Source organism: Opisthocomus hoazin, chromosome 5, assembly GCF_030867145.1.
Source record: "Opisthocomus hoazin isolate bOpiHoa1 chromosome 5, bOpiHoa1.hap1, whole genome shotgun sequence".
Taxonomy (NCBI): domain Eukaryota; kingdom Metazoa; phylum Chordata; class Aves; order Opisthocomiformes; family Opisthocomidae; genus Opisthocomus; species Opisthocomus hoazin.
The window spans coordinates 47,927,116-47,951,272 of record NC_134418.1 but is presented as its reverse complement, the minus strand read 5'-3'; the positions used below and the strand labels follow the sequence as shown (position 1 = coordinate 47,951,272).

At 36.2% G+C, this 24,157-nt stretch overlaps 1 protein-coding gene across 5 annotated transcripts in view; it reads left to right on the top strand.

Annotated features, from left to right (window-relative positions):
* The window catches only part of LRBA (LPS responsive beige-like anchor protein), a 423,407-nt gene that overhangs the window by 131,186 nt on the left and 268,064 nt on the right, over positions 1-24,157 (top strand). For all 5 annotated transcript variants that reach the window (XM_075421117.1, XM_075421115.1, XM_075421113.1 and 2 more), the window contains one exon: positions 13,425-13,489. In XM_075421117.1, coding sequence (XP_075277232.1) covers positions 13,425-13,489 — 65 coding nt within the window. The remainder of the gene's footprint in view (positions 1-13,424; positions 13,490-24,157) is intronic.

Below are 24,157 nucleotides of genomic sequence, written 5' to 3'. Positions count from 1 at the left end.
TGGGCTTGTTCAGCCTGAAGAAGAGAAGGCTGCGAGGGGACCTAATAAATGCTTATAAATATCTGAAGGGTGGGTGTCAGGAGGATGGGGCCAAGCTCTTTTCAGTGGTGCCCAGTGACAGGACAAGGGGCAATGGGCACAAACTGAGGCACAGGAAGTTCCGTCTGAACATGAGGAAGAACTTCTTCCCTCTGAGGGTGATGGAGCACTGGAACAGGCTGCCCAGGGAGGTTGTGGAGTCTCCTTCTCTGGAGATATTCAAGACCCACCTGGACAAGGTCCTGTGCAGCCTGCTGTAGGTGACCCTGCTTCGGCAGGAGGGTTGGACTAGATGATCCACAGAGGTCCCTTCCAACCCCTACCATTCTGTGATTCTGTGATCTATGATTACTTAATTTTGCAGGATTGAAACTGTGGTCAAAGCTAGTGAGAAGGGAAGGTAGATCCCACAGTAGCCAGGGGCCATGCTATCAAAGTGGTCTCCCGGGACAGAAGAAATTTAAGTTTCAATTAATGTTTCAGGTAATAGTTATTATTTATTACTAAATAGAACAATATGTCACAGGATAAATTTCCACGTATCCTTCCAAAGTAGCTTGTAGTCCAGAAGCTTAAGGGCGTTTACCAGGCATGTGGAGGAGACCAATTTTGAAAGAAATTAAGCACTCTCAATCTGTAAAAGCAACATTGTGATTCATCTGTGTTGTCCTCAATTGTAGTTTCCTTCTTTGATTGTGCTATATGAAGACATCAGTTCTTTTCTGTAAGGTCTTGGGGGTTAAGTTTAGGGCTTCTGCATTCTCCTACATTGTGAGGTACTTGATATCAACACAGTGAGCTCTTTTGGCTAGTGGTCAGTAGAATTAACTCTAGACAAATTGAATGACAGGCCTGGAAGATGTGGGAGGGCTGTGGAATCCAGTCTGCTTAAACGCAGTCCTTTGGTACTTGGATTTTAGATACTATCTTGTCAGCAAGTTTCCTTGTACCAAAACAGAAGGTTAAAATATCAAATCTGTTGTCTAGATCACTTGGATTCTCCATTACGCTTGATATATCTGGGGTTTTTTACACATAGTGTAGGTTCTTTCCTTCCTGAGCGGGAGTTTCTCCTCCATTTCTGAGGATCTCACTTTGGGTGCTGAAAACGTATGTTGACAACTTTCATGCTTGGTATATGTCACTGAGCAAAGTAGTTGAGCTAATTACAAATGTGTTACTTGTGCTGCAGATATTTTGCTGCTTGCTTCATTGAACTATGTTATACATTCTAAGTGTTTGAAACTGGAGATCAGTTTGGTAGATAACTGTCTGAAGTGCAATTCTGACGATTGAAATAAATGGAAACAGCTGGGAAAACCTTTCCTTTGAACTGGAATATGCTGAAATTATTTCTTAAGTTAGCTGCGTGTATATATTTTTTTCCTTTGACTTCAGCAGTATGTAGATTTTGTCTCTCCAGAACTAGATTATTGTAATATATTCTGTGTGAAACTCCAGGATAACATAAAATTCGTCTGTTGGAACTTCACTCCTACTTTGATATCCTATTGCTTTCTGAATTGTCTGAAAGTTTAATTATCTATAATTGTTTGCAATATTTAACCTGTTGAATTGCTTGGAGAGCACTCTAGCGTGTTAAAATAGGAGTTTCTTTCAAACACCTGTTATTCTTCATAATAATCATTAAGGTTCACACTTCTCAGACCCTGGTATAGTTTGCTACTCTTAAGATATGTTTGAACTCTGTCTTTTCTCTTAGATGTAGTTTTTGGCTTCAGGAATAATGTGCTATGTTTACTATTAGTATGGCCTAGACATAGGGAGTTTAAAACATCTGTGTCCATCACTAGCTAAATTTATAAAAAATAAATTCTGATAGAATATTGTTTCTTGTGTGAGTCAATGAAGTGGGTGTATATTTACAGTTTGCTTAGTAGTAGGAATCAAAGAAGTTTATAACTTAAAATTTGCTTTTGCCTTCAGTGTGTAAATAGATTGGAATTGGGTCACACAAGAAGTGACCTTTTCTTGACTTAATGATGCAATAAGCAGTTTAAAGTTATATCTTGACAGGTAGTGGTTGCAGTAGTTAAAATGTGTGAGCTAGTACTTTGGCTTTATCTCCTTGTGTCTTTCCAGAATTCTTAGTCTAGGAGGATATTTTAAAGGTTTGCTCACTCTCCAGTTTGGAGATGAAATGTATGATGTGGGATTTTAAGATGAGCAAACACTATGATGTGTTACATTTAATATGAGAAAAACAGAAGAATATGTGATATGTTATACTTTTATTAAATGGGGTTGATGTTTCTGCATATTAGATACAAATAATCGCCAAAGTAATAGAAATGGCTTCCTGACTAAAACTTGTTTTTTCTAGGCCTACTTTTGACCCACTGGAAAATGCCCCCTGCAATTTGCAGCTGCTATATTTTGAAGCATTCAGCAAAAGCAGGGTGTATCAGCTGCAGCTGCAAACAGAGAAAAATAGTGTAGAAGAGCCAGTGTTTTCTTGTTTATACTACACAGCTGTTTCCTGGAGTAATGGAGCTTAGTGGTTTTGAATAAAAATGAAAAACCACATTTATATGTAAAGAAGTTGGGATGGGTACTATATATTAGACTAAGAAGGTGTGTAGAGAGGTGCAAGTAGGTAGGGGTAGTACAGCCCTATTTTGGTGTGGACTGATGTGAAGCATGGTTTCTTGGGACAGTACGCTTGGAGAAGTCAACATGACTTGCAGACTTTGATTAGAGGAATGCATAAAAGGTAGGGTTAAACACAAAATCGTTCTTAGAAATAGTTTGCCACACTGGAGTGGAGAGAGATGAACTTTCCTAAGGTCACCTTACTAAAACATAATTGTTGCCTACAGTAAAGATTGGGGGGGGGGGAGGGGGGGACGTGGCAGGTGGAAATAAGGATTTTTCCTCCCTGATTGTCGTCTTTTTAAGTACAATCTTCAGTGGTTGTTCTATAAGCTTTTCAGATATTATAGGCTCTTATTAAGAAAAAAATCTCTTACAAAGTGAAAATTACTTGAATTTGGTCAGGAATCCAGGGCATGGTGTTGGTGTGAAATTAGAACTGTGTTGCTGAGAATGTCTGTGATTAATATATACATTTTTATGTTCAGGAAGGAGAGTGGATTGTCTAATCTAAATGGGAATCTTGGGGATGTGATAGGGGAACAGGACAGCTTCATTTCCGTGAATGTCCACTGCTGCAGATGTTCAAAAACTAAGGGAACATAATTTAGCTGCAGAAGCAAGACTTTTCTGAAGAAAAAAGGCATGCTGTTGCTTCACCAGCACCCTAGGACTTAAAAAAACACTACCATTTAAGGTGAGTTTTGTGCAGTGAGAGCACACCCTGTGGCTTGGCAGTCTAGTCAGAAGGATGATAACATGCTGACTTTATAACTAGATCTTTGAACAATATTCTCATGGGTGGTAAATGCAAAACAAAGTAGTATCAACTGGCACTTAATTCTGTGAGCTCCCTGCTGATGGGGCTCTGCACTGAAATGGAACTCTTCCTGACAGGAAGTCAGCCGCTAAGTGTGGAGACCTCTGAAAATAAAGTGTGCTATAATTTGACACCCTGCTGTTTTACAGCTAGTCTGCTTAATTTGAGACTATGGAAAGAGGTTTAGTGGAAGGGAGCAGTATGAGATTACGGAAAGTTCAGTGAGCGGCAACGCTTGCTGCTGACTTTATACTAATTACAAATATTTGAAAATTTTTTTCATGTTAATAAACTAAATAATGTGTGTCTGTTGCCAAGCAAAACGGCGTAAGAAACTTATGGTTTGGGGAGCAGTGCTGTTTAATCCAGGTTCTGGCAGGAGAAGCTTTGCATAGTGGTGCTGTTCAGTTTATTGATTAACCTTTAGTCTTATTTATACTCATCTGTGCCTTTTCACATATCTCTGCAGCTGGGACACCTGTCTCATCCAAGGTGTTGATGATGCACTAATCTTTCAATAAATATTTTAAGATGATTTAAGTTGAAAAAACGTGTAATTTGGATTATGCAGCAATCAATATGATATTGAGGTACATGTCTGTTAGGTGTTAGATACTACTTCTGAGTCAAATTTGATTCAGAAGAATCAGCTGGATTTTCCAGTACCCTATGAATATTTACAAAGACATTTATTTATATTTCTACTTAAACCAGAAATGGTTATATTTTTCTTGTTGGAAAAATATGCTTGGTGAGTGCAGGGGAGGATTTGCAGTGAAAGAAGGAGAAAATTGTTACATTTGTCATGTTTATTGAAGCAGCATATAGGGACAGATGAGAATAGAGTCCTGTGTTGCTGGATGTCCTGTAACAGTGGAATAATGGATACCCAGAATATTTCCGTCTAAATGAAGACAACAGATGCAGGATGAGGAAGGGAATGTAGTATACAAGTGGAGTATAATGGAGAGACACATATTAGTTTTTCTGTCTTTTTAAATTTGATTTGATTTAACTTCCTTTTCTCTAAATCTTTTCTTAAAAGATCTGCATTAGGATAGGATTACCCAAGGGAATGGGTTTGGACATCCTGTCTTTTGAGTGAGGAGGTGGGATTAGTTTACGTAGTTTGGTTTCATTCCCTCAAAGGTACTAAGATAGCAGGAATCTTGTTTGTTGTTTGCGTGCATTCATTCCAAGAGTTTAGATTGAAACTAAGCTACATTTTGGGAAAAGGGTAGTATAAAGGGGCTTTTAGTTCCAAAATAGTATTCACCATGTATATTGTTGAGTTTTTTATTAGTTAAATTTATGTACTTGCAGCTTAGCAGACATTGAGCAAGAAGGTTGCTGCTGTTTTATGGTGGTGATGATGAATGTTGCTACTGGGGGGATCAGTCCATCACTACTAGTGCAACTGTGCAGCAATGAGTATGCTGTGATTTGCTTGTACTTCTAGTTAGTAGCCTACCTTGGAAAACACAAAAGCACTGAAATCAACAGGCAGTTTCCTTATACTCCTGCTATTCCTCAATTTGTTTTCCTTTCTCTGTAAAAATGATGCTAGCACTGCAACTTCATTGTTTGGATCTCTTCCCTTTGTTCATCTTATGTTGTCCTTTTCCTCACTTCTGTTTTTCTGACTCATCTCCTTTGACTTACAGATTCTTGCTTCCAATTGCTGTGTATTTATGGAACTGCTTGGTACTCTGGTTTCTCAATTAATGTTTAAGATTTCTTTCCTGTTCTTTCTGAAGCTACTGTCTTTCATCTCAGCAGTGAAAATAGCCAGTGGTTAAAGAACCTGAAGAGGAAACTGCAGTGGAAAAGGTTTGCTGCTAGATGAACTCAAACCTGACCCCTAATTTCGTTTCATGAGTAGTCATGGCAACAGCCTGCTAGTGAGAGAAAGAAAGGGAGAGGCTGCAGATTGCTTCCTCCATCAGAAACAGTGGACCTGAAATCGGTGATCCACTCATTCAGATTTTCCCCATTCTACAGTTTGTTGCTGTACTTGGACCGCAGAGGAACTGGAGTTTAACATAGATTTAATCTGTTTCATCTTAGTGTGACATTGGTTCTAGGAGCAAAATTTTATTCATGAAGTCATGAGTTAGATCACTATAAAAGGCATGTAATAAGTGTTTTTCATATATACGTTCATACTTTTTTTGAAACTAGGTATAAAAGTGAAGTTTCTGAGTTTTGATGATATGCAGCATTTATGCTGGGATAGTTCTTACAGATAGCGTTTTATTTATGCAGGGATATTTTCATAATTCTATTTCAAACAGTGCCATTTTCAGAAATTTATATGAACTTTTGGATTAAGTGATGTAAGTTTTCTTTTATTACTAAAATCCCATTTTAAGAATATTTGGTATCACCATAAAATATTACAACTGCAACCTGTGTTGAGATTTTCTGGCTGTATGTAATTGTTAGACTGTATGTGCTGTAACATTTTATGTAGGGTATCTCTCATAGTACTGTATCTTTTAGGATAGATTCACATAGTTTGTAGACAAGACAACAGTTGTCACTTTGAGCGTAATCTGGTAGCATAAAAGACATTATCTGACAAGCTGAGTTTTTTATTTAGTATTTTACTGAACAAGGTAATACTTAAGTATGCAAACTACTACAGTTGTATATGTGTATGATTTATTTTCAGAATCTATGGAAACTTATTGTGACTTGAACTCAAACCTTTAAGTATTGAAATTAAACTCTCATTATAAGGTAATTTTAGGCATTTACCACTAACAACATGATACCAGTTTATAGGCAGCTCTGTTTACATGGGGTATCCCAAATGTTTAAACAGCAGGGGAGTCTTCTGCTTGTAGTTAAAAACCTGCTGTTTCTGTATGGCTTATTTACTACTTCTTTAATTCTTAATGTAGTGTGCTATGGAATTTAGCATGCAAAAGTCAGCAAAGAGTTCTGTTTTCTGCGTCTAGTGTTAATACTTGCTGTACAATAATAAAGGCACTATTTTATTGGGTTAGTTGTAATTAACTTCAGCACTAGACATTGATATAAATCACTCCTGATCTGTTTTCTTTACATTTTTGTTCTTTTAAACTGGTTTAGCAAAGCCTCTTTCTGTCATCCTTTTACATAAGGACTAGGGTTGTAATTGGTTTTTTTTAATTAGGCTGTAGGAAGCTAATGTGCATGTTGATCCAAGAATTGATTAAGGAACACTAATGAATTTCATATAGCACTTTTAAATGATTTGTAAGAAATACTGTGTAATAAATACTTTATAGCAGTGATGTGTTATACCATTAGAATTCAATACAGTTTTGTCATGCTGTGCAGCTGGAAAAATATTTCAGGATAACAAACTTTGATTCTGTTTCATAGTTAAAATAATAAACAGTTTTGTGGTTACGAATAAAAAAAAATAGTGTTCCAACTCTTCCCGAGAGTATATTTTGTGAAAGTAGTTATTATTATAATCTTTGTTTCTGTGTTTTATCAGAGGAAGAATACTGAAACACTTTTGGTTTTCTTTTTTTCTGCTCAGTCTTGGAGTTTGATACCAACTGTGCCATGTGCCTTTTTGACTGGTTTAACAATACGCTAGTGTACTGCAGCATTTTCAGTTGTTTGTTAACAGCATAGGTTTGAAACAAGAATGTTATGTATTCTTTTCAGTCAGTTTTGCAACACTGAACATGTTTATTTCTTGTTTATCTTTATCAGGGGTAGCTAGCTACATGCACACAATCTCAACCCACATTTATAGTTCATTAGTTAGTTTGATATGAGCATGTTTGGAACAGTTTCCCATATTAACGTGCTTGGTGTTATACCTCCACTTGGGAAGGTATCTCATCTCATTAATTTTTACACAACTTTCTCCTTGAAGACTCATTAAAAATTTTAATACAAATACTTTAGTTGTGTACTGTCACTAGCTGTTTTTTTGACAAAAAACAATGTCTTTTTAATGGAATGCCAGCAGTAAATACTTTTTATTGTGAGTGAGTGTGTTTGATAGTTTGAAGTCTTATAAAAATAATTAGCTCTTTTATATAGTTCTAATGGCAGCCTTGCAAGTTTCCCCTGGAGCAGTCTCTAATGAACAGGCCTTGATTTTTCCAGTTGGGCTTTCAGATTCCCTGAGGACTTGACTTCAGACCTTGAAGGGCAGCAGCTGCCATTTGTCTTAAGACTGGAGTTGCCAAACAGACAGACCATGTACTAATAGGATACATTTGTACAGCTTGACTATGTGGAACCCTGATAGAGGCCTAATGATGATCATCTGTTGAGAGCTTGTAGCTGGCCAGGGTTAGAGTAACTTTTATCACCCTTATTGAAATCAAAACCTCTGTATTGGTTAGTGAGGTAGCTTGACTTGTTACATAGATGCCACATTAAAGCTTTCATGGACAAGCCATTGTGTAGCATGGAATAGTATCCATTGTTTAAATTTTAACAGATTCAGGCCTGTTTGATAAGTTACTCCCTGACAAGATGTTCTGAATTTTTAGGATAGTAGTAAATATTTTTGAAAGCTCTCTCTTTTCTTTGTGTCAAGATTCAGCAACAGTGATGTTCTGTACAAAGAGGACCATGAATATAACTATTGAAAATATTTTTTGTCAGTCAGTTTCTGATAGTTCTTCTATTATTGATTTATGTTTTTATAATTTTATCTCAGCATTCAGATATGACTATATATACTGAATAACATTGTCTCCGAGTGTGTTTTCGTGTTACTCATATTAAAATGTGTCACATCCTTGCACAATTTTTCTGTTTCATCCACTACTTAGCATGTGCTAATTTTGGTATTAAATTGCTATATAGAGTTTGTAGATATGCTTTCCCATAATTCCATGTTGGTTTTAATTTTTTTCAATGGACCTTTGTAGACTGAAATAATTTAAGCATGCTTCAACTCTTTAGAAGCAATTTATGTTTGCAGAGATTCTGCTTAACATGCAGTCTAACTTTTTTTTTAATTATGAAGAACCCAGCTGAGATATAATCTACTTTTCACTATATGTTCTTTATTGCTGAGTTCATTCAAGCCTGTAGTGGATGTGGTGCTGAGAGAGTGCTGACACCAAGTGCAAACACTGCTGAAAAGTTCTTGATAGTTTACTTTAGGCACTTAAAGATTAGTATATCTCTCTATGAACAAGTTTTCATGCAGATTTGACCTTTACTCTAGGATATAATATGTCTCTTAGTCATATGTTAACACGTTTTCCCACCCTGCTCCTTAGTGCACCATTCATAGTTGTCAGTACCAAAGTCATTCTCCTTTTTTTTTTCATAACCAAAAGAAATCATTAAAACTCCACCAGCTTTATGGGAAGGCTGGATTAGCAAAGAATTTGCTCTTTTTTGCTTGCTTATCAGTGTGTATTTCAAGCATTAGATATAGTTCTTAATTGTGGAATATGTTGACCTTGTTAGAAGGATTTATTGTTTTTAAGTTTCTGAGAAAATGAATTATTAATGCATATGCATTTGTATGTATATAGGAATGAAAGTAGCAGTACAGTTTTCTACAGTTAAAAATAAAGCAGTTTTCATCTACTGGAAATGTTTAAAATATTCTGTTAAAGATCCATGTTTGATTGTTTAGCCACCAGACCAGTTGATGGATTGGTCTTGCAAATGTTTTATATAGCTTGAAGAATATATATTTTGAGTTAATTGTTTGAAATAGATTTATATTGCTTTCCTAGAAGTGTACAGTTGAGGAGAGAGATGTCCATTTGCTTCCTACAGGCAAGTACTTGAAATTGCAAACTAACAAAAATGTTTATCAACAAAACTTTCTTAGCATTTGTTTGAGTGTTTAGAGTTTAGGAATGGCTCTATTGGGTTAGATAAAGGTTCTGCCTTGCTTATTGACATAGCTCCAACTATAAACACAATGAGATGCTCAAGAAGAATAAAATAGGACAAGCATCTATGGTACTCTTCCACTCTCCAGCTATTTTCAGCTCTGAGTATTTTCTGAATTGGATGTAGTTTCTGTGTATTTAGGCAGTCTCAATGTATTTTCCTTCTGTGTACTTGTGCAGTCTCCTCTTGATCCTATTGAACTTTTAATCACCGCAACATCCTTTAGCAATAGATTCCACTGATGTGTAGCACACTGTGTAAAGAATCACCTGCATTTCTTTGTTATGAAGCTGGCTCCTACTAGCTGCTCCTTGTATAAAAGGCTTTTGGGCAGGCCTGTTGGGGTAAATAAGAAGCTTCTGAACTATTAGATCTGAACGAGGATATTCAGAATGAGCAGGGAGACGACAACAAAAGGAAGAAAATGACTGATTGGAGTTGACACTGGAAAATTCAGGTTCAATGCAGAATTTTTAAAGAACTGCTCCAGTTACCTGATGATGCCATGTGATCAGAGACAAATGTTATTTTTAAGAAAGGAAATAGGAAGATCAAGTAGTATAAAAGACTTTTCAATGCATTTGAGGACTGATATAACTACACATGCATATGTGTACATATGTATACATATGTGCATAACTACACATGCATTGGCTGAAATGAAATAAAAAGGGACTTAGAATTACTAAAGATTGTTTTGCCAGGCTAATCTCATTGTTGGTTATGGGCTAAGGCACGTTGTGGTCTATGACCAAAGTGTATTTCCTAGACAAAGGAAATGTAGTAATTGGTACAAGTTTTATTAGAGCATTTGGTACTGTCACATGACTGATCATTAGTTAGAATTAATTAAAAAAAACCCACTGTAAAATAGATTAAAAAAACCCAACCTGACTCAAATGGGACAAGAATAGGTCATGATATAAACCTTGCGGGAGATTATTACTTTCTGAAAGGAGAGGTTTAAGACCTGTACTGTTTAATGTTTTCATTTAATGATCCTTGTGCACTGACTAAGAGTGTGTTAATGAAACTTGTTGAGGGTATAAAATTGGTGCTATAGAGGACTGGGATATAATTTTGCTTATGGCAGAGTTATGCTGTAGCTACAGGAAATGTAATATGTTATTCCATACAGAACTGTAATTCAGATGAGGTTTGAAGCACCATTTCAGGAAAGGATATAGTACTTGCATTTTATCTAGAGTACTTACGGAAGTGTTTACAGAATCCATTAAGGAAGTAGGTAAAACAATGATGAGCTAGGAAATTTCCACATAGTATTTGAATAAAATGTCATTTCGTATTTGTCTCCGTGTAATGGTTGTTTTTCATTGTAGCTATTTGTGATAGTGTTTGGTGCTTCTAGGTTTTTTTCTGCTTCACTACTGTGTGTACAGTGACCAAAAGCATTAAAAGTAGATTATGTGTCTCGGTTACTAATCATTTATAGCTGTAGGAAATGATGGTCAATTAAGTACAGCTTAGAACAGGTATGAAATTATTGACTTTGTTGATCTTCCCTTACAGTCCTTCCTTAGGAAAGTGCTGAAATGTGTTTTGTCATTACTTAGTTGCATTACTGGTGGAGTTTGAGGCTTTTAATGTGTTTTTTCCCTAATACCTTTGGGAGATGGATAACTAAGATGTTGATATAATAATGCAATATGCATACTGAGTGTAATTGTTTGAGAGAGAACATATACTGTGGGGAAATATTGAATGGATCATGAAAGATGATGACCTTTAGTCTTTCAACTATGAAAATTAACTTTAGGGTGTGTTCAGCTGTGATTTATGAAATTGTTTAGACTAACACCTTCTTTGATGATGTCTGATTTAGAAAAAAAATGCTGAAAAGTATCACGATAAATGCACTTTCTTTTCACTTTTGGCAACCTCCATCTTCACCAATTAAATTTTTGAGTATTATAGTGAGCTCTCTTAAAGACGAGAGCAGCAGATGGACAGTGTCTTAAATGGAAAAAAACTATTTTGCTTTTGTTGAATTTTCACGCATTTAAGCTAGCAGAGAATAGTTTCAATGGTCATCATATGAAGCTAAATATTTAGAACTTTATATTACATTTAAAAAAACTTATGAAGATCAGTTGCATATGCTATTTTCTTTAGAACATTAGCAGCTAAAAGGTGTTTTTTTTTTTTTTAAGAATAAATGCTTCTTAAAACTATTTCAGAAAGCTTACAGACTAACGTGAAGCCATGTGATGGTGGCCATAAGAATGCAATAGGGGAGAACTAGGGGAAGGATGGTGGAAGAAATGTTAGTAACATATATGTAGCAATAAAGACCAATGATGCTACTTGATGTAGCCTCAGAAAAACCCAACACAAAAAACCCCACAAAACTCAAAAAAATCCATATATGATAATATGTAAATAGAACTTAGCTGGTACTTAGAATGTTGCTTGCTTATTAATACATATAAACTAGTTATATAAAAAAGTAATGAAATACATTTATAATTCATGATAAATAACACATCAGGAATTCCACTTATTCTACTCTGACTACTTGAAAATTGTAGTACATTGTTACAACTTAAAAATTATAAAAGAGTATGTTGGACCTGGAACATGTTAAGCCTTGAGAAATCAGAGTTATAATCTCTCCCTTGCATTTGAAATCTGGAAATCTTTTTTCCAGGGGATGGGGAGGGGAGGGGAGGGGGGGAGCAGGGGGTGAGGGATAGGGGCACAGGATTTAAATTGGAAAGAAGCAACATTGTTCTACTGGCTTTTGTGTATGTCTGATCAAACCTTCATGTCACTGACTGAGAGGTAATCCTGCAACACTGAACAGCAAAAAAGTGCTCTCTTGGCACTGGGTATTAAAAGCTCCTACGTTTAGAAACCTGAAATTTGTTTAAGAGATATTTGCAGTTTTTCAATTTTTACCTGTTCTGAAGCTGATGAGATTTTTTTAAAAGAACCGCAGTGATAGAAGTACTGATGTGAAGAATCTTTAGGCCTGTTATTTCATACAACAAAGACCGAAAAATCAAGGAAGCTGATGTGAAAAGCATATGAAACTTAAGTATCTGTCTGCTGCCGAATGAGTCTTTTGTATTAGTTTAGAAGAGTTGTAGAGCTTAAAGCAAGAGTTGTTTGTCCTGTTCTATGCAAGTGCCTCTACATTTTCCCCAAAATATAAGGTTCACACATTTACTACCCTAATTTTTAGCTCTGTCAAGTTGTTCTTATTGAGTCTAGCATTAAAAATCTTCTTTGTGTTTTTGTTAACCAATTTTGTTTCTCCTCAGCTTTCAAATGGGTGAAGAAAGCCTCAGTGATAGGCCATCTGGGTTGCTTGCTTTCCACTGTGTCTCTTCTGGGGGCCAGTCAAACCCACCTATATGTTTAAGAGGTGTAGAATTTTGCTGTAATTCAGAATTCAGTTGGTTGTAAGAAATGTGCAGTGCATGTGTGTGTGCCATTACCATCATTTCAGTGTTTTAAAAATTCAGACTATTAAAAATGTGTTAAAATTTTTTGAAACATACTGGGTGTTAATGAAGCAATATTTGGATCCTTCGCAGATTTTTTTTGAGTAGAGATGACTATGTGATGCTAAGGTGAGGATTATTATCAGCATATATGTTAACTAGACTTTAAGCTGTATGAAAAATTTACGTCTGAAGAGCTAGTCTTACATTGACATGAAACAGTTTGTTTCTAGCATTATCAAGGTTCAATACAGCAAAAAGCATCAATGAACCAGATGAAGGTCAGAATTATTACATAACATAGCAAAAGAAAATGATACAGTTGTTTGTGGGATATTTTTGTATTTTCTTCTACCCTCCATAGAAAATGACTTTAAGTAAATGGTAATGTTCTGTTTCTTCATGCTGGCAATGTTTCCTTCCTGATTAGCACACAATTAATGCCTCATATGTTTGCTGATGGTAGTGTAAGTTGCTAAAATTGAAAAGAAAGTGCATGACATTGTAGCTGAAAATGTTTTTTTCTTAGTTTTGTTTTTATACAACTAATTTTCTCTTGTGTTTTTTTTTGTTTGGTTTTTGGTTTTGTTTTTGTTTTTTCCCAGGAGTGGCAGAACTCTATACAAAAGAATGCTGGCCTTGCCTTTATTGAGCTTGTCAATGAAGGAAGGTAAGTCACAATGTTTGATAGCACCTTTGCCTTAGTCTTCAAAAAGTTGTGTGGCTTTAGACTTTAAGACTTTTTCTTCTGCCTTTTTGTGTCTTTTTCTTTGAGTTTTACAAGCATGATCTGACATTCTTTCATACTTCGGTTCAGTTCTAAAACTGAATATGAGATTTTGCAGAATCTGAATGCTCTTTAGTTTCATTAAATATTTCACTTACTGGTGTGTTGTGGATTTTCTTTCTTCCTGTCCTTATGCACTGATTAACACTGAAACTATAATTTGTATTCAACTGCTAATGTCTTGAGGAAGACAATTAATATTTGGAAGACATTATAGCTAGAAATTGTAAGATAAGCCTCTATCTCAAAAATTATGTTCTAGTTTGCTCAGTTTGCTCATTTATTTCCTATCTACCTCATAAAACAGAAAGGAAGAGAGTCCCTTTAAGGAAAAAAGTAATATCTGTTATTATTGCTAATTAGTTTAATATTCTGTCTGTGACTATGTAGGTATATTACTGGAACTTACAGAAAATGACAGAGAAGGTGATGAGACCATGCTCTTTGACTTATAATGACTGTTCAGAACCATCAATATTTTCTTCTTTAGGAATCGATTGTTAAGGCTGACTAAGAGCAATATTTACTTTTTCTAAAGGATTTTTTTAAGATGTCTTAAGGAGTTAGCTAAGGAGTATTTTAAGAAATGCCATTTATCTAAACCTGAATTCTGTTAGTGAGTAACTTGAGCTAATAAGAATCCTAGTAGAAAATGAATTTTACAGGATTAGGACAGCTGCTGAATTAAAAACAAAATAATTTATCACATAAATTAAAATGCTATATAAATTTCTTTTTATTATTGTAGGAATAGGGGAAATGGATATTGGAGATTTTTCTTTTTAGATGTGTAAATGTTCTCAAGATACATAAAAATAATGTCCATTTTAATGGTTGCATTTCAGTTTATGGTGAGGGAAACGCCATTCTGAGGCAGAAAAAACATTTTGCTACTAGTCTTGATCCCAAGGGCCAAGGTAAAGTAACAAGGGTGTTCAGTTACAATGTGAAGATCTAGCCTGTAGTTGTTTCCTATTATGTGAGGCTGACCTGCCTTGACCTTACTTATAAAGTGCCTGCTATAAATTTGGCCCTTGATTAATGTTTTATTAGCATAGATAACACAGAGATCCCACACACATATAAACCACAATGTAAGGTTCGTTTGTGTAAGATGATTATTGTGAACAAATCAGTTGCTGAGACTGAGTTGTAAGAGACAGTTACTTAGTAGTTACTCAGCTTGCCAGGTCAAGCTTTCAGAGAGCATCCTACCAGTAAACTGTTTGGAATTGAGTATTTTCTTTTAAAAACCTGCAATGCCCATCACAGACAGATGGAATCACTCCCCCACCTCCATAAACAACATCAAGAACTTATAGTCTAGCCTTAGCAGAGTGGTTGTCTTGGGGACAAATGATCCCTTGAAGACTGATAAGTGTGGTTTTGGTTAGCAGAAAATATCTAAGTAATTGTTACTTCATTTCTGACTCATAGCAGAGCTGTTTTTTTAAAAAGTAGGAACATAAGTTTCATGATGGGGAAGAGGAGAGGGGATTAATTTATTTTATCTGTTTCCATTTTCCTCCATTGCTGCTTATAAGAGCCTTTAAAGTTATTGCTGAATTGGTCATTGCGGTGCTTTATGGCTTTTCAGCATTCACTAAAATGAAGCTATTACCCCTCATATGACATGAACTATATTCCAGAATTACTCTTTCCTTCTCTTTATGCAGGTTGTACATTATTTTTCTTGCACATACACTAAAATATTTCAGGCTTTGTATTTTACTGTATTTGTAAATGTTTTATGTAATTTTGCCGTAATATTATACTCTTAAAAACTCCAAAAGCTGAATTCTTTCAATTAAAACTTCAAAATGAAAATAGCTGAATGATACTGATTTAGACTTTAACTGCATAATTGTATGACAAAATTTGAATTTTAAAAAAATGTTTCTATACATTCTCAAGAAAAGAAGATAAGGTAGTTGTACAAAGGACAGAACTGATTTCAGCAAGTAAGGAAGGGTATCTGTGGAGTACCATGACATGTGGAGTGTTAGAATAAATGAAATAAAATTAAGGACTGGAAGAACTGCCTAGAATTTGTGGAATCACAGAATTGCTATTGTCTGCTGCCTTGATGGAGAAAGTTTTGGTCATCCTATGACCTATGTAAACCAGGGTTTTATTCTGAATGTTTATTACTAGTTTTTTTGACTAATGGTACCAGAGGATATTCCAGTTTGAAGTGTGTTCTACTGTTTTTGTTTATCAGGCAAATAAGATAACTGAAAAATCTTTCTGGAAGAGAAACAGATCTAGAAGAGGACATCTAAATCTCTTCTTGTACTTGCTTTCAAATGTATTTTTTGCTTTTATGTGAAAGGTACGAATGTACCACTCTCTTACACTGCAGTTGAAAGTTTTATGCTTAGGCTTGCCGTGTTTTGGCTTGAATTCCCTGGACAGAAATATGTGCAGGAAGTTTGCCTCTGGGACTCATAAGATCTACAGTGTGTGTGCTGCATTCAGAATGTGTTGGTCTGAATTTCATCATGTTCACAAGTAACTAATATGTTACACATATAGTTGCTCCCAGGCTTCCCAGATATATTAGGTCTGCACATGTATAGCAAAATTGATTTGTTTGTGCCCAGTGCAATTTTGAATCTTGAACTGAAAAAAAATCTCTAAACAGGAGACTAGTTATGTCAAAGTACAGAACCGTAGGCCTACTGAACTGAAATACACAGCTGAAGTCTTTTGAAGACCAGGTTACAAGCATAGTAAAAACAAAACCCACAAAAAAACCCCAACCCCCCCCCAAACCACCAAACAAAAACCACCCCCAAAACAAAAACCAAACCCAAAAGCCCCCCAACCCAACTGTGTTGAAAAACAGGGAGACTCAGAAAGTAAGTGAAAAGCTGAAGTGAAGGAGCAGGTACTTGAAAATAACCTCTTTCTGTGGATGAAAAGAAATGTCAATTTCAGTACATTGTTACTTTGAACATTAATCTGTTTTTAATAAAAATGGATAAGTATTGTTCACTATTATTGTAATGTCTGGGAACACTGTTAATGCTCTTTGAAACCTTGTTAATAAGGTGCCTGTCCCCGCTGCGTCTCTACGTATTGAGGCATCTATGCAGCAGAAGTATAGATTGCAAATCGTTTTCCTTACCCTGCTGAACTTCTGTCAGTCTAGATTTCAGTCTTTGTGCTTGCCTTTCACCTTTGTGTCCTCCCTTTAGGGAGAGTCTGTTTTGGAGCCTGAACCTGAGAGCTTACTGATGAGGGAATCTTCACCAGAACCATCCTTTAGGTGTGATTTGGTTCGCTGTCATGGCTGGTCCTCTGCTTTGGAGACTTCCAACGTGTCCAGACAGATTCCTTTTTTTCCACCCTGAAACTAATTATGTTTCCTCCTTGTGCAGGAGATGGTCACGCTATTATTTCTGAACTAAAAAAAGCAGCTTGTGTGTACAAATGTCTCTCTTGTTAGACTCTTATTTCATCTACTTCACTAGTTAGCAAACAACTGCTTTGCCCTGTTCCTGTCACTTTGATTCATTAGCACACTTTAGTGTGAAACATCTCTTATGCTAGACCTTGTTTTCTGTACCAGTCGGTGCACTAACAAATGTACTTGAGACTAGGCATGACAATTGTTATCCCCTTTGGGGTGATAATAGGTTTGGCATGGCAGGAGTTGAGGGATCAGTCTCCTAAGCACGCTGCAGCAATTATTCTTTCCGACTTTCATTTCAAGAGACTTTTGAAGATGCTGACTTTTAATTTTCTCAAGCATAATTGTCTTGGTCATCCAAAGAATTAAGTGCTGTGTTCTGTACATATATTTTTATATATCTGTAAGTGAATATTCAGAAAGTAGCTGCTTTAAAAAACTGTCACACAAAGCTTGGTTGAAAGATAACCTCATTAAACTAGTAGAATACATGTATAATTTCCCCTCCTTTGCCCTTTCAAATCTGTAACCAAAACAAACAAACCAAAACTTAAGGATTCACAGGTGTATCCAGGAGAAGAAGAACTAATGAAGTTTGGGTTTCTGTAGCTTTTTCTCATTCCTAGGTTCTCTATTGTCTAATGAGGAATGAAATCTAATCAAAATTCTTCTGCCATGTCAGAGAATTCTCCTCCTCTGTTAGATTTTCTGTTATGGTTTTCAGGAGTTTTTTTAAGGCTACTTGTAAGGGTTTTTGTCCTCTGTTGGATATAACACTTGTGTAAAATTAATATTTTTTGAGAAACTCTAGCCTTCTATTAAAAAAATTTGTGGGAATTAACCAATGAATTCAAAAGTTACTGGGAGAAGGAGGAAGGCAGACGGCATACAAATCTAATATCCTTAGCAAGTAAAAATTCTACCAGCCAACCAAAAAAAGCCTCATACTGCTCCAGAAATAACCAGATGTTATTGGTATTATTCTCCTAATACATAACATCCAGTAGTATAAAATCTGAAATGCTGTAACCATCTGTATTTCTGTAGCATTTTTTTTAGAAGGAACTGTACTAAGAAAATTACAATGTGTGTCACCTGCTGTTCCTTTCTTAAACTGTATGTATTACTTTTGACTGGTCATAGATGCAAATATTTTTTTAATATTTAAATAGTTGGCAGTCAAACTAGTTGAGCAATTACTTGCACACTTTCCTAATGGAAAGTAGGGGACAGATGTAGGCTGCCCCATTCAATTGTCTTTCACTTGCAATAGTGCGGTCACTCTCAAGGAATTAATGTTAGAGAATGTGTTGCCATAGGAGCAACTACTGTGATGGAAAACAGTTAGAAAAATACAGCTATTAGTGAAAAAATGGATGATAACTGACAGACTTACGCTTTGTGCATCGTTGACCAAAAAAGGCTCAGGAAAAAAATGATAAATGTAGTCACGTCCAAACTAGAATTGATTACTACCAGTCTGGTCCCCTTATTGCAGCCTCCTTGCCCTGAAATTCTGGTAACATAGAACCTGCACCTTAGTCTTGATTTGTAAGAGGAAAAAAAAAAAGTGTTTTCCACAATTCTTTTCTTTTTATTTTTAGCAACTTATTCTGTTTAAGTGGTAGGTTTTGTAAAAGGGAATTTTTTGTGATTTCTTTTCTGAGTTTTTATGTTATTATTTTGGTTTCACAGCAGAAGCAGCTTTGTTAATGTGTGCGTTTGAACTACAGAAGATCATGAGTCTAGATTTCCAACATTTTAAATGTGCTGAAATTTAGAAATTGTAGCCTGGATGTGTTTGAGATGGATAAGTGACTTGAGCTGGGGCTCTTGACACTATGTGATTTTTTTTTTTAATTTTTTTTTTTTGGTGCGTGTGTGTAGTGTTACATACGCAACCATTTTTAAAACAGTTTATTTCACTGAGTTTTGTTTGATCATCTATGCATGGATTTAAATTGTATTGTTTTTGTGTAACTGGAAATACATAATCTTTGCTGCAAATGAATGAGTAAGCAGAAGCTTTTTGGGGGAGAACTATGTCTTAATGATTCAAAATTAATGTAAGCTTTTATTATTGGAGATGCTAGTAACTTGAAGGGTATGTGTGTGACAAAGGTGGGTTTTACTTGTGAAAATCTGTCATTAATTTGCTGGGTCTATGAAAAAAGCAAAATCATAAATAACTTTTGAGTGCCTGGGTATTCTTAAATGTTTTTTTTTATGTAGAAAGTTTTTAGTAACATCTTCTTTTAAAAAAATAAATTAATGCAACAGTAGCAAAAAAGGTATTTATACTGCACTCTGTGTGTACATATATTGTACTACTGCTATCTGAATGATAATTTTCACAAATCATCTGTCACACGACCATGCAGGCTCTCTCAGAATGTGAACACAACCTCAGTTTTCACTAGGCTCTGACACATCCAAAATGGCTATCCTGGATAGAAAAGATTGGATTGGTGTGCCGGCTCCTAACTGACCTTTCAGAGTGCTGTTAGGTTTTATGCTATTGCATGTCCAAATCAGCATTTTGATGAGTCTGCATGATTTTCGGTTGGGTTTTTTTCTCCCTTCTGTTTAAGGGGGTAAATGTGTTGAAACTTCAGTCTTTAGGACCTTATGGACTTGTCTGTATTTTTTGATGATTGGATAATGTATCTGTGTTCCACAAAGCAATTGTAAAACTACCTTGCAGCAGTAATTCCAACACTTATCACATTAAGCAGTCAGATCCCATAAAAGATGTGTATCCATGTAGAACGTATCTCCTTTTGAAGTAAGAGAATCTCTGACATGCTAGGTTTATTAAGAGTGCAAGTAGTAAAGCTTACCTTTCTTAGCTATCTCGGAGTTCTCCATTGTGGTAGTGTCTGGAACACACGTAATCTCTCCCTGAAGTACTTTGAGAGATTTTATGGGTAAGCAGCAGTTGTAAATGTCACCTGTAAATCTTTTTCCATATTTTGACTAAAATTGATAATTGTTGGACATCAGTAATGCTAATCCAGAATTTATCCATCTCTCACTTTCTCTGCTTGCACGTATTTTTCTGTTCTATTTCTTCCCTGCTTGTGCCTTCTCCTTTTTGCTTGTTGTAAGGAGAAACTTGACTTTCTACTTGATCATCTAAGCATTCAGCAGCCAGAAATCAGAGTAAGCTTTCTTGCGTTGTGTCTCATAGGTTTCTGTTCCAGTATAACAATAAAAATCAGACTATCTAGTGTATTTGGCTGGAACTTCTTCTCTCAGTGGTTTAGCACTTCATTCCTGACCCAGCAAAGCATGCCAGTATATATTTAACTTCTAGCCTGGGATCCATCCCCTCACTCGTTTTTGCTAGGCTGTTTGTCTTTTCAAAGTTAATCGCATGTTTTTAAATATTTTAGTCCAGAAAGAAAGTGCTTAGACAAAGGAAGAAAAGTCTGAGACCTTGAATGTGGTGCGCACTGAAAGCAGAAGAGTAGACCTGATGTCCAGAGTCTTTACTCCCATAGGTCTTTGTGTAACTTCTACAGAACATGTCAGTCCATGCTCCACCCACACTCTTCTCATGTTAAAGATCAGGGAAAAAAACAACTTAATAACTTGTCGTAAATAAAACTAAACCAGAAGGGAATCCATCAGAGAAGGAGTGTAAATCACCACATCCAACAGCATTTTGGTGTTTAACAACACTGAAAAAAATAAACATATATGTGAGATAGTAGTGTAACCGAACGTGGTCCATGGGTCTGCATACAGACATTATGAAGCATAGGCAAGAATAAAATCTAGACTTCAGTTTTTCTTTCAGCTTGGGTGTGCATACTTTAGAAAAGACAAAAAATTCAAATGATCTGTTTGTTTAGTCAAAGACATGAAAAGCTGTCCTTTTGCTGTGAAAAAATTCTTTGTAAAGAGATGTTGAGGACAGACTTTTTATTTAACAGAACAAGAACTAACGTGATCTAGTTGCTGGAATAAAAAACAAGATAAATGCAGACAAGAAATAGCGGTGTTGATTTTCTTGGGTGGTGTTTTTTTGATGTGTTTTGTTTTTTTTAAAATAGACACTAATTACTGTATTAGAAAACTTCTTTATAAGGGGACATGGTGTAAAATATCTTTAAATCTTAAAAAAAAAAAAAGTTGGAGTATCTTTCTGAAAGCTATGCTGTAGCTCAAACAGAAGATACAGATTTGGTAGAGGGAATTAAATTATTCTGGGGAAAACATACATGATCATTTCTGTGTGGGAGTGGCCTCATTTGTATTAGTAAATAATTTTTATCCCCACCTGCTGAAGACCTTTAGTTGCTGAATTTGGCAATTTGCAAGAGGAGGGGTGAGGGTGACAAAAGTGACAACTGATCCATAGGACACCGGGCTCTTTCTGATACTCAGAAGCTGTTTAATCATATAAAGGAGGAGACCTTCAAGATCATCGAGTCCAACCATTAACCTAACACTGTCAATTCCATCACTAAACCATGTTCCTAAGCTCTGCATCTATATGTCTTTTAAACACCTCCAGGGATGGAGCCTCAACCCCTTCCGTGGGAAGCCTGTTCCAATGCTTTACAAATATTTAAGTGAAGAAATTTTTCCTAATGTCCAATCTAAACCTCCCCTGGTGCAACTTGAGGCTGTTTCCTCTTGTCCTATCACTTGCTACTTGGGAGAAGAGACCAGCACCCGCCTCACTACAACCTCCTTTCAGTTAGTTGTAGAGAGTGATAAGGTCTCCCCTCAGCCTCCTCTTCTCCAAACTAAACAGCCGCCGCTTCTCATCAGACTTGTTCTCTAGACCCCTCACCAGCCTCGTTGCCTTTCTCTGGACACACTGCAGCACCTCAGTGTCCTTCTTGTAGTGAAGGGCCCAAAACTGAACACAGTACTCGAGGTGTGGTGTCACCAGTGCCAAGCACAGGGGGATGATCGTTTCCCTACTCCTGCTGGCCACACTGTTCCTGATACAAGCCAGGATGCCGTTGGCCTTCTTGGCCACCTGGGCACACTGCTGGCTCATGTTCAGCCGGCTGTCAACCAACACCCCAAGGTCCTTTTCGACCGGGCAGCTTTCCAGCCACTTTTTCCCAAGCCTGTAGCGTTGCATGGGGTTGTTGTGACTGAAGTGCAGGACTCGGCACTTGGCGTTGTTGAACCTCGGCCCATATAAATGGCCTTGGCCCATTGATCCAGCCTGTCCAGATCCCTCTGTACAGCCTTCCTACCCTCGAGCAGATCAACTCTCCCGCTCAGCTTGGTGTCAGGTTTGTTTTTATGATGTACACTTCTAGTCTATTTTGAGAAGATTGTTCCCGTGTGAGGGAATGTAGTTCTTTGCTTTGTTTGGAACATGTCTGTCGTTTCTGCAAATGCGTAGTGAGTGCCAGCACACAGTCAGTTACGTACTGGGCTGCTTACTGGTTACATTTAGTAGATAAAAAGGAAAATCCATGTTGGAAATCGTCAGAGCAATTATTATATAGGGTGCTTTCTTGAACAGATGAAAAATGTGGGACTTTTTGAGGATAACTACTGTTAGATGAAAAGTTGACCTTTTAGAGGATGACTATTATTTTTCAAAGTCTAATCAGGTTAGCAGAAGGTATTGGTATTGACAAACTCAATGAAAATAATGCAATACTGTCCACCTGTATTAAATGTAAATCGTGATACATGATATCGTAATACATGAGTATTTACGATCCCCGTATTTTTTTTAGACAGTTCTTAGTTTAATAAGAAAATGTTTATTTAAATGCTTATGTGACAGATTTGAATGTGCTGCTGGGGATCTTGGAGAAAGAGGGGAATTAAATGCTTGGAATCTGCCCAGATTGTGAAATAGGTTGTGCAAAGTTTCTTGTTGCTGATTTATTAGTAGGGATTTATTTTTAGTTGAAAATTATTGTAAATTATTAGAGATAGAGCTTTGGGGTTTCTTTTTTCAGCGTGCGAGCAGTGCCTTCTTAACTACTTTATTTTGCCTGGTTTTTTGAAGCTGTGAAAAGTTATGAAATTGAAGTTCCATTATTGCAACAGTGTTGGTTCTGCAAATTTTTGAAAGTAAAAGTTTGTCACTAACGCATGCAGATAAATTGGCCAAATTGCATGTTTGTTGATTAACAGCTGCTTCTGTTCTAAAAGGGACTAAAAATAGAAAAAATTAAAAAAATTGCATTGTGGTTCTGAAACAGTGGCTTCTGTATAAGCCTCCTCAAACAGAAGGTGGAGTCATGCTTCAAATAATGAATTGTGCATATTTTTTTCAAGACTTCATCCATGGGGAGACAGTAATCCACTGACTTAATTGGTTCATGATCACATGGCCTCAGCCTCATTTAGCTGTTTTCCTAGCCTTGTAGTGAGAGAGAGAGGCAATGAGCAAAGAGCTTCAGGTGGTGTTTTGCCTCTGGATTTCTTCTCACTGGAGTAGGCTTGTGACCTACAAGCCTACTGCAAGTGTGGAACTGTGAATAGCATAGGAAGAGAGACAACATTGATGATCATATTATCAAACATAGAGACAGGTGGAGCCCTAGCTCAGATAAGCAAGTTCTAGGGGATAAAATTAACATTGTATACATTAGAAGGCATTCTGCATAATAAATTCTGTGGTTGTAAAGAAGGGCTCTCACTAGACTCTGAACTCGTTGAAATGTACATTAGCTTATATGTGCAAGGCAAAGAAGTGATTTTATGTTCTGCTACTCTTTTCTACATTAGCAACTGAAAACCTTAAAAAAAAAAAAGCTTTAATAATAACAGATATTTTGAAAAACTAACCAGTAGAGCATGTAACGGATTTATCTGTGTATCTCTGAGTGATCCTCTGGAAATGTGCACCTTCTAAAACAGTGTAGTTCCTGTATAGCCAGTTTTAACTTTATGAATCCCAGTGTAACTAATTAAAGGTTTTTACTAACAATATGTGAACTCACAGAATAATTGGGCTGTAATTCAATCTGCCAGCTCTGCTGCCATTCATAAACTCAGGGTTTATGAAGGCCTCAGGAATCTCAGATTGAATTACAGCTTTATTCTGTACGTAACCTGGAACAATGTATGTCCTAGCATTTAATTTGTGAGACTAAGGGTGTCTTATAATCCCGAAAATATTACTTAAATATATACTTACTGTA